At 38.4% G+C, this 11,479-nt stretch overlaps 1 protein-coding gene and 1 long non-coding RNA gene across 5 annotated transcripts in view; one reads left to right on the forward strand and one right to left on the reverse strand.

Annotated features, from left to right (window-relative positions):
• Positions 1–11,479, forward strand: part of LOC117947508 — a 1,113,976-nt gene that overhangs the window by 739,013 nt on the left and 363,484 nt on the right. The gene's annotated exons all lie outside the window — the stretch shown is intronic.
• Positions 1–11,479, reverse strand: part of samd10b (sterile alpha motif domain containing 10b) — a 60,325-nt gene that overhangs the window by 13,452 nt on the left and 35,394 nt on the right. For 3 of the 4 annotated variants that reach the window (XM_034876480.1, XM_034876481.1, XM_034876478.1), the window contains one exon: positions 3,126–4,708. In XM_034876480.1, the coding sequence (XP_034732371.1) occupies positions 4,686–4,708 (23 nt within the window). In that variant the 3' untranslated portion in view covers positions 3,126–4,685. Of the gene's footprint in view, positions 1–3,125; positions 4,709–11,479 lie in introns of those variants that run through there. The other variant, XR_004657247.1, reaches the window with a different exon arrangement.

Consider the following 11,479-nt stretch of genomic DNA (forward strand, 5'->3'; position numbering starts at 1 on the left):
GGAAAAATGATTATAGTCCAGTCTGTAGGAGGCTATTCCTTGTCATTAGGCTACCTTACTGGAGGCAAGTGCTTAATGCAGTCAATGCAAGTATCTCTCTCCAAAACCACTGGAACAACGTTTGCTTAACCTAATGACTTAAAAAAAAACCCCACTAATGACATTTTTCATTTATTTTTTATCAATATACAAGCCCGACTTTTATAACAGGGCTAATTGATCATACAATCCCAAAATTCAAGGTCAATATTAGGGCATGATATATAAAGCCTTTTGATGTTACCAACAGCACATAGGCCTACAGTCAATACTGGATGTTTAATTGGTGTACGTTGACTACAGGCTCTGTGCACACTCCTAGAATTTCCCCATAAGTCAGCTAATAATAGGCCTATATGTTTTATATTTGGTGTGAAGCCACATATCTTCCTTATATCACAGCTCCCTTAATGGATTATTAATGGCATCATTTCCACCTCACTCGGTTTCAGTAAAACAACAAGAGGGTCTCTCTTATTTGATTGGTGCCAGTCGTCATGACCTAATAGTTCCTATTAGTGGAAATCATTTGAAACCATGATGTAATGTGGGCTATGTGTAAAAAAAAAAAAATGTTTTCAGCATTGCCATTAGAGGGCAGGAGAGCCTCATTTTGTTTACTGTGATGTATTAAACCCCCAAAATCACGTGTGTTTAAATAAATTGCATTTTTATTTTGTTTAATGGATATCACTTAAATCAAAGAGGCTTTCACACTGTGTAACATAATGACACTAACTTTTTGTTTTTTTATGGTCCTGGGACGCGTATTGTATCATTTGTTAATTGTTAATACAACTTTGATCACAAAAGAGTATAAAATACTTTTAAATATTAATATTAAAAAAATACACAAATCAGGAAGATGAAAGAACAAAGCAGGTGTTAACCACTTACATCTTAGTTGAAGTTATGTCTTTGCTAATATGCTTTGCTAATATGTCTTTTGTATACTGTCTAATGTATATATCATGCCACTGATTTTTATTTCGATTTTTTTTTAAATGTTATTTATATATAAACAAGTTAGTTTTATTGTTGCAAACGTCCAAACATTTCAAACCCACAAAGGTTTGTCTGCATCAGTCTTCCACTAGAGGACACTGCTTTCCTGTGATTTGTCAGAAGCAGCTTAAAAACTATATGGGAACATGGACCCATGTAGCATCTTTAACACTTGTATATGTGTAGTTGTATTTTCATGGCAATGCTATGTGTGCTACTTTGATCTCAGGAGACTTGAGGTGATGATCAGCTGGTTATTGAGCCTGACGAGTGTTTCCCTCTCAACTGAGTGACATCTACCATTTTCCCGCACAGCCTGCCTCCCGCTCGCTTTAATGGCTGCTTGATGAATAGTTCAAGCGGGGCCTTGTTTGACCCATGATTAATCCTTTTACTGTGGCAGGGATATATGTTCTCTCTCCTCCTCTGCTGAGTGAGCAAAAGGCTATTTAATGGTTTTTAAAACTGGCCAGGTGGAGCGGTCTGTGCCCTTAAAGGCTTTTGAAGAGTCTATCCAACAGTTGATTGTGTTATTTATCCTTTGACCTTTCCAGTGCAAGTTGATTGAGCACACAAGCCCTTTTTTTTCAATATACTGATTTGCTTAGTAGTGGTATCCTGAATATTAACTCTTGGGCGCTGGCCAGAAAGGGTTAGTTATTACAGTCTTCAGCTTTTTGTGCCACTGAGCAACTCCACTGGAGCAGCTGCCAAAAGGCTGCTCAACAGTGGTTGATGAGAAAGGGCAGATTGTTTCTCATTATATTTCAATGCTGTCAGAGGACTGAGATCCAGCTGATCAAAGCCACAAGCAGATAACGATAAACAAGCTGGATGGAGAGCCTCTGCATTTGGGTTCTTTAAGGGAATGATGACGAAAAGACAAGCGTTCCAAAAGAAAAGACATTTCATAGTAAACAGTAACCAATTAACTGCACCATCCAACCATCTGCTCCTCGGATTTATTCTCTGTCAGTGTTGAGAAAGCCACTGTTCACTGAGTCTGTTTATCATACATGTGCCTTGTTATCAACTGGTGAGATGCTTCATGTCTCTCAGTAATTGGATCCCAGTGTGTGTGCGTGAGCTAGAGACAGAGTAATGGGAGTGGGCTTCTTTAGGCAAGCAGCACTGATTTGCATTCACAGAGTCGGGGTCGTGACTCAAGGACGCAAAATGACAGCTCAGATTGAGAGTGCAAGTTTGAGACATGCTCACTTTGTAACAAATATAATGTTCAATTACTGTAATTCAGACTTTTATATTCATCTTTGGATTAGCTGCAGTTTCTCTTTAAACAGTTTTTCTTTCTTTGGTTAGGACATTTTATTCTTACTGAAATGTCAGGTAATAATGGATGAATAAATTATTATTATTAATAATAATAACAATGGTGAATTAAAAGCAAAAGGAAGGGGGAAAGGAAAGGAAGAAAGCAAGAATAGAAGAAAGTATCAAACCAAGCTAGGAACAAGCAACAGCAAAAGGAAGTTGGAATAGAAGAAAAAACAAAAGTAAGAGTAAAAAATAAAGAAAAGAAGAACAAGAGCTGTTCAGCATTTCTTGGATATGGCCAGAATAGGATATCTAGGGAAAGCTTTGGGATTTGAAGAGAGGGAAACTGAGGGGAATATCACTTTTGTGCTACTTAAATATAAGCAGCTGGGTTTATGTGGGTGTAAATGTGTGCACAGGTGTAAAAAAGAGAAATTAAAACAGGAGGACATTCACTTCTCTTTTATACACAGTTCATCAGTTTTGATGAAGGGAACACTGCCAGCCAAAAGAATCGCCTCAAACACTGAAAGACACCAATTCCATATTGTTTCCAGCAATGATCACAAGAACTGATATCGGTCATGCATAACAAACAAAAGAGATCTTGCCTATCTTGAGACAAAATGAATGAGGGTTGACTTTTATTTTTTGATATCTGCCTTAAATTGAGCAGAAATTGATGTTTATTTATTATTTCTGGTGAGGGTATATTTTGTTGCTTCAATGCTGCGTATACTAATAAATCAAGAATGAAAACGATTAAAGATAATTATATTAATACAATGTGAAAACAAGACCAACACTGAATCTCAATTAGTTTATTCTAAAAAGACAGCTTTCATCATGTTCAACACCATATGTCTTCACATCTGTAAAGCAGATACATATTTTTCCATTTTAAACAGCTCTTCAGTCATCTGACAAAAGGAAACCAAAAGTGTTCATATTTACAGTACATCCGGGAGTCCAAAAATAATACAGTGTGTTTTCTACCTTTTTACAGTCAATTACTTACATTACCCAAAGACTCCTCGTCAAAGGACGGATAAAGGGATGCTGGAAGGGGTGGTTTTGTTGGCTGGAAGTTTATTTATGTGTTGAAATTATGTACGTTTGTGACTTTTAAACCTCTTCATCACACAGCTGTCTGCTTCTGTCTAGAGTTAAATCAAATGTGCTTGCTTCAGTCGCGCTGGGAGTCTTGTTTCTGGGTAGCTTTCATAGTATTTTTGATTTCTGAGCATTTGAAGTCACAGTGTCACACCAGGGACCGAAATTATGTGCGAGAGATGACATGCGGTATACAGTAGCACACACAAAGGACAGAAGCTACGAGGCTGGCAAATGTTGCTGCTGTAACTGGCAAAACATACATTTCCCTCAGCAGACATCCCTCATTCTTACAACTCAATCATTTCTCCCATACAGTGCTCCTCCTCTTCACCTTTAATCATTTCAATTATTGCTTCATCAAGCTTAGACAGGATCCATTGCATTAATAAAAGACTAAAGAACAGTATACGTAGATCTAAACTGTATTTTATTCTACAACGCTCATACTGTATATATATATATATTTAATTTCTCGCTGAACAATAGAAAAAGTCTGATTGTTGGAATGACATTCGGCTTAAAGTGTTTTTGATGACCTCCGAACCTTCAAAACTACCCAAAACTAAAGTCCTGAGAGGAAAACATGAGTGTGACATGTTGCTGAGGAATTGATCAGCATTGTATTGGCATTAGTCAAGACCAGCTAATTCCTTGTAAACAGGCACCTGTCGTAGCTTCAAAGGGATATGGAGATGGACTGGAGATCTCCTTAACTTTCCATCCATGGTGGCACTGCTTGTAAATCTATGTTTACACAACAATACAAACCGTCATCCTCAAGGTTTTAACATTACTGGGCTAAAAGGTTCAGATAGTTTTTTCATTCACCTTAACCAAAGAGAGAGGAAAAAACATAAATACTGGTTGTGCACATGTAAAGTATTAAAATCAGTCTGTTCAAAATGACACCAGGAAACCAAAAGGAGATTTGCTGTGATCAAGCATATACCAGAGACAGGCCTACATCATCACTAGGGCTGCAGATCTTACATCTTATCACTATGTTACAGTGGGTACCCCTGCCTCGAGCCGGGCTTTGTCTCTCTGTCTCAGTGTCTGTAAACCAGATTGGCCGCGTTGAATGAGAATCCTCCAGACCGGTTGGCATGAAGTCTATAGGCTTGTCCTCTCCCCTTTCACTTGTGAATTCTCTGCTCACATATCTGAAGACAGCAGCTCTTCAATGGCTCCAAGAGATGTACTGTGACAGGGGATGAGGGAAAGGGCTGCCAAATGGATCCAGGGGCGAGCTAAGAGAAGTTTCCAAAGGAGGCTGCAGAGAGAGGGGAGAGAAAAGAGCGGGGGAGGATACATTATTAGAATTTACATGGATAGAAAAAGCAGAGGTTAAAGTGCAGAAATAGTATCTTCTCACATCATGGCCTATTGTTGCCTCAGTGCATGGTCAAAAATGGTCTGTCTCTGTGAATGCACCCTGAACCTGCTGAAACACACCCTGCCTTGAAAACACATCAGTCTCATTTAAGACTCCTTTCAGAGTACAAGCATAGGGCTCATAATCTTCCTGAATTTGTATGTGGCACCTTACTCTCCCCAAACTCGGTTACTGAATAGTCAAGCAACCATTGTGGCAGGCGTGTAACACGTTGCACTCAATCACAGAGGAACAACCAATCATTTACTATAAAACACTGGCTGACTGAATAAGTAGGAGAGTAATGGTAGTGCATGAAGATTGCTGCAGTGTTACTAAAGAGACATACATTAAAATAATGAAATACAACAAAGGAGAAAAATGGATACCTCTTCAAAATAAAGGTTTGTCATAATCACATGCAGAGTGATTATGCACATTTCATTTATAAAAGGTCTAAAGCTACAGCACAGGTGTTCAGCTAGACTATAGCATTCTACTCTACTGCGTCGATATACATTGTGGTTATATAATAAAGCTTTACGACAAAGGGCAGAAATTACATTAAGCTAATCAGCATGTAATAAAGAGGCTTTTTTCCTTATTGTTATTATCTCCTTTTCTCTCAGTCAAAACAACAGATGTGACCAGGTGGTTTCCCTGACAACTAGCCTGTTTGTTCCATCCTGAAATGACACCGAGAGTCAGTGGGAAGACAGACTTTCCTCTCCCAGACAGTTGGCATTTCAGCTCCAAGCTCCCCTCTCCTGATAGCCGAGGAAGACACGCCACCTGTCTCTCAACACAAGCAGATGTAACACGGCACTGGAGTGAACCTGATCCAGGAAACGATGGAGGGAGACAGAAGGATGGAGAGGCATTGATATGACTAGAGGCTTGTACAGACACAGAGAAAACCACTTCTCTGATAGAAACCCTTTTTAAATGAGCTCCCGATGGAGTTGTCACAGCCTAGGTGCAGCAGAGGAGAAGAGGCGGTATGGTAAGAGGGGAATGAACAGCAACCAGGCAAAATGATCTGAGGAGAAATGACGTGTTCCTTCTTTTTCTTTGTCTGTCAAGTCATTCATATTCTAATTCTGAGCTACACATTTCAGCTGGCAGACGGCCCATACTTTAGAGCTCTGAGTAAAGCTCTGCAGAGATGGGTAACATTACAGGAACGTTTCAGAGCCGACCAGACAATTTCCCACGACAACCAAGCTGTTGCCGACAACATATTGTCTGATTTGGGGTAGGGGTCGATGGTCGGTCGTCCTGTTTCAGCTAATCCTCAATGAGAGTCTGAAGCATGGCAGATGGCTACATAGACTGAGTTTGGTAAAAATGTGATGTTGGGGTGTGAAGGTAGGAGAGCCTGACAGTTAGTTATAAAGATATAACAACAACCAGAGGCTGAGAAGAAGTAGGATGGCACATCCCCCACTGGGCTCTGATCTGAATCCTTCTTCCCAACATTTTCCAGATGTTACAACAACCCCTGCATGGTTCACACTGCCCCAAGAGAGGTATGGCTCTGGGCTGTGGAAAACAACATCATTACCTTTCACAGCCTAGCCTGCTGAAAATACTTAAGATACAGAAAGTGAGGTGTCTAAAAAATACAAACCTTATGCACAAAAAGAGAATAGCTTTTAAATGAAAGGGTAACGTACAAGAGGAAACATAAACAACATACTGTGAAATAATGCAATGCAAACAATAGCAGTGAAGGCTGAAGTGGTGGATGTATATACTCCATGTACATTTGCATTCAACTTTGATGCTCTGATTTGAATTTTCACCAACTGTTCGCAATTTCAGAATTTGAGTAAGTTTTGTTATTTAACCATGACCTGAAACTTTTCCCTATGTTTAAAGTGATATTAACATAAAAATCTATGTTTTGAGTTTCAAACACTCACCCTCTGTGGACTTGAAAGGTTGCTGTAAAAAGTTTGTACAGTAGTTGGAGTTTCAATGGATGCCAAAAGTTTTTCAGCGTTGGTAATGTTTATGTCAAAACTTTTCAAACCACTACGAGTAAATATGACAGTTGCGATACTCAGCAAAGGCTAAAATAGGGGATGAGTGTTTGACACTCAAAATATATTGAGTGCAGTATGAGTTAAATCCAATTTTTTTTTGTAGACTAAACATTACTCTGCTCAGCATCCCAAATGTCCAATTTGTGTAAAAACTTTGGTTTCTGTCAAATATGTTAAGTCTCAAGCCTATTTCAAGACAACCTTGGGGGAGCATCATGTACGACATTACAGTATACAATTGTTTTGACAGGCTGAGTAGTCCTTGCCATGACTATTAAGCTTCACTACATGGGTGAAAGTGGTGAAGTGGCCCTTTAATACAATGTATTTCTCCTCAAATAATTCCATTTACTGATCAAAACTTCAGTAAAACATGGACTTAATCTACAAATACACCTTTACACATTTTGTACGGCCTACATGAAACAATTTTTTTTTCAATCTCTTTCAGTCACAGACATGTACAATTTCTTCCCTTGGTTATTGTGTGGAGAACAACATTTTCAACAATAATTTGCAACAGAAGTAATGCGATACCATGTTAAGTGTGAAATGCTATTACAGTGCTTTGAGCAAGTGAGCCTGGCAGATTAGTATGGAGCTGGAAAGTAGAAGGCCCTACAGCAAGGCAACGGAAGTGCTGTGATACCAAGCTTGTTTTAACTAGCCATGCTCCATCATCAACCTCTTAACCCAACTCATTTCTTAATGGTTGTGATCTGCGATCTCACCCTGTAGTTTACCTCTATCCGTTAAACAGCTCCGGTTTTTTCCTGCTTGCTTTTCTTCCTTTTCTTCCTTTTCTCCCCTCTATTTATTAAAACTCTATCCCTCTGGTGTTTCTGAGCTCTTTTCTATGATTTGTCATTTTAATTTCACATGTTTTATTTTCAAAAGGATTTGTAGAGGCACACAGAAAGAGAGAGAGAGCACTTATTGCTTTAAGAAATTACTTAAGAGTGCATTTTACAAAACTGCTGATGTGAATAATATGAGACTTATGTAAGGGTCATGGTAAATTGTGCTATTGTGGCTCAGATCAGAGACAATTCAAGCTTATTTGTATTTTCATCCGCTTTTCAACAGTTATTTTGAAATCAATATTTAATCTTTGGTAAATCCATTGCAGATGAATCAGACCTGACAGGCGGTATAGACACAAGGCTCCACTAAATCACACCAGAATTGTAAATTTATTGGGAAAATCTTTCAGGGAGAATAGATGGAAGTGTGTGTGGGTCGTGTGCAGTGCAGTTTAAACCAAAACAGCCTGCTGATACGTTAAAAGTTCAGCCATCATCCTTATTCTTCACCATCATCTCCAACTCCACACATGTTACAATTTGCTAGTCAAAACATCAGCATCATTTTCCTTCTACCCATATTTCTTTCTCAACCTGATAATATATATAGTGTATAGTGTATAGAGTCTGTGTCACACGGTGGTGTGAAGTACTGTTTTACCAGCAAAAAAGTATTTCCATTGTCAAAAAAATTAAGTTCTACCTGATGACTAATTTACTAATTTGCTTTTACAAATGTATTTAAAATAATACAGGTTACTACTGCACAGCAAAAAAAGTATTAAAATACTAAATTCTCCTCCACTCATGATTTCTTTCCTTTCTCAACCTTTAGCAAGCCCAGCACACTATCCTGCGGCCAGTCTTAAGCTGTGGAGGGGGTGTAGTCCAGTTAATACCAGCTGCTGGTCCAACATAGAATGAATACAAACCATGCAAATTATTACTGCTAATACATGCAGCACCTCTACCAATAAAACTCAAACTAACCAATTCACCAAAACATGCAATGGTTGGATCAAAATCAAAAGCTGCTTAAAGTCACATGCTGAACTGTGCATCCATGCTATCTGTGCTCCACTCAGGCACAGCAGTGTGCTTAGCTAATTGCCAACATCTCCATGCTAACATGCTCACAAAGACAATGTTAACAGGGTGATATTTTTCCATGTTTACCATGTCCACCATCTTAGGAGAGTGCATTAGCAGAGCAACATTTTCTTATTAGCACTAAACACAAATAACAGCTTGGGCGGATGGGACTTTGTTTAGTTTTGCAGGGATTTTGTTCAAAAACTAATTATTGGACAAATTGTAACATTGACTTAATAATGATATATTTAAGACAAGTCACATGGTTATTACAATTCATCCTGTGGGGAACATGGATGGTTGTCCTAAATATCATGGCAATGACTCAAAACCACAGATTTCAACCTCATGGCGCTAGATGAAAGGTCTGGGGAACACAATAGTTGTTATAGTTGATATTTCAGTCTGGGCCAGAGTGGTGGACTAAAAGACATCGGCATCCCAGAAACCACGTTGCTACTTTGTCACACTGCATGAGTTGTTTCAAGAAACTTGATGACTAAGCCTTATTTTTAGATATACTTCTTTTAAGTAGTTTGTAGGTTGAGACACACAGACATGGGTTAGCTCGTTGGTTGCATGAACTTTGCTAAAGGGTCAGTTTTCTACCCATAGATAATGACTGGCCATTTTATGGTAAACACCTTTTTTTAATGTTCCGTGTCCACACTGAGGGCTTTATCACCTCTGGCCTCATCTACCACCTTCTCACTACATCATCACACTCAGCACTCAGAAACAACCCCCATTATCACCCACCCAACTGTGGGAAGCATGCAGTTGAAGGTGCGCTGTCCTAATTTTATCACCTCTGAATGCCCTCCAACCCTGTGAACCTCAGGTGTTTTATAAGGCCACCCAATTAGCTTGCACTTATAGCTTAGAGCCAGAGCCTGCTGAACTGGCAAATTACATTTGCATTGCTCTATTAATATGTGTCCAACAGCAATTTCATTCTTTCCCCTTACTTGCCAACCAATTGTATTCTCTCAATTTAATTTAGTTTGATTAAATTCAACGTGCTTGATTGAAAAAACATTTGCCACTAAGTGTCTAAGAGGAATGAGCTTAAATGACAAGACATGGAACAAAAAATTAGCACACAAGTAATTTGAGTCCAATCCACTGGTATAAGGCACTTAGTTAGAGGCTGGCCAGGGACCTTTTATTGCATTGCATCCTCATTTCTCTCTCTCGTTATGTTTCCTGTCAACCTCTTGTGAAACTTCGAAGCCAGAATGCTAAAGATAATCTAATAAATCGTTCGAGCTGAGATGTTAAGTGTTTTTAAGCAGTGCTGATCTTTCATATCATCCCCAGCTCAAAAAAAGGGTTGTTTAGTTTGTGTATGCATGCATTTAGAATGGGATTGAATAAATTTATGATAATTGGATAGAAGCCAAATTTAGTGTGGCATACATGGACTGGTCTTCTTCTGTGATTGGTTATCTTGTTCTTTAATTGCAAGTGGAGAGTGGTTCTGATAACTTGGATAACTTTTTTTGGGTAATTCAAGAATCAATCATTTGTCTTTCATCTGTTTTTGTTTATGCTTCAGACAGATAAGGTTTGTTATTTGATTTTAGTTTGATATTTCCCTGAATAGCTTTTGTCAATGTTTTGTTTAAATTATTTTATATTCAGCTATTCAGTGACTTTAGATACATTGATTACATTTTAAAAAGGCAGCTCACAGTCATTTCTATGACTTTAGTCTCTATAGATCACTGGGTTGCAACACTATGTTCCTTATCTTTTATATGACATTTTGTATCTACCACACACACTTTTCCTATTGCTGTAGGGACATAGAGCTCTTACAAAATCTCTTTTGGAAAAAAAAACAGTAGCAGCATGAGTAGCATGATGTCAGGGTTGTGAAGGTTTCAGTTTCCTGTTTTATTTTGTAATCTGTTTTTCTCCCATGCCATATCTATGTATACAAGTCTTGTTTTACTTCGTTCCTTATGTTTTCCCACCTGTTCTTGAGCCCTAGTGTTACCTGTCCCTTGTTTCCCTTGTTACCTCTTGTATTTAGTCTCTGTGTCGTCTTTGTCTGTCATGTTATTGTTTAATCTTTGGATTCTGTGTGTTAGTCTACCGGTTTTCTCTGTGTTAGTTTTTTGGTATTCCTGTAATTTTGACTTACTCAACATTTTGGAATGATTGTAGCCTGCTAGAGGACCCGTTTGGTTGTATATCTTTTTGTTTGTGATTAAATCATCAACATCACCACTTTCTGCCTGGCTGTTTCTGCATTTAGGTATTCCAATTCTCAGAACCTCGTGACAAATGAATAAGCAGAAAGTAAGAGTGAGCTTGACAGATTGGAAAGACCACTCTACTTGCTTGAATACAGATGGTGGTTATAAGAGCCCATGCCCAAGTGTCAGTTCATAATGATCAGTTGGTGGCTATACAAAACTTAATTGCTTTGCCTGAACTAACGTAATACTCTATTTTAGTCAGAAGCACTTAGGTCAAGGGATATTAGACCATTCAGAGAAATAGTGAACATGCATTTATTTTTACTTCTTTCCTTTTACAGAAAAGGTTCTGTTCTTTAATGTGTTCCATGAATAAGAAGTCAAATAAATAACCAAAACCTCCAGAGATGTTTTGCTGAGTTTTAATACTGAATTACTGAAGACCATTGGAAAGAACTAAACAACAGGATGCTGCTGTTGAATAAAGGTCTTGATCTTGAAGATTATGGGGCCCAAAGG

The sequence above is a fragment of the Etheostoma cragini genome, chromosome 7 (genome assembly GCF_013103735.1).
Source record: "Etheostoma cragini isolate CJK2018 chromosome 7, CSU_Ecrag_1.0, whole genome shotgun sequence".
NCBI lineage: Eukaryota > Metazoa > Chordata > Actinopteri > Perciformes > Percidae > Etheostoma > Etheostoma cragini.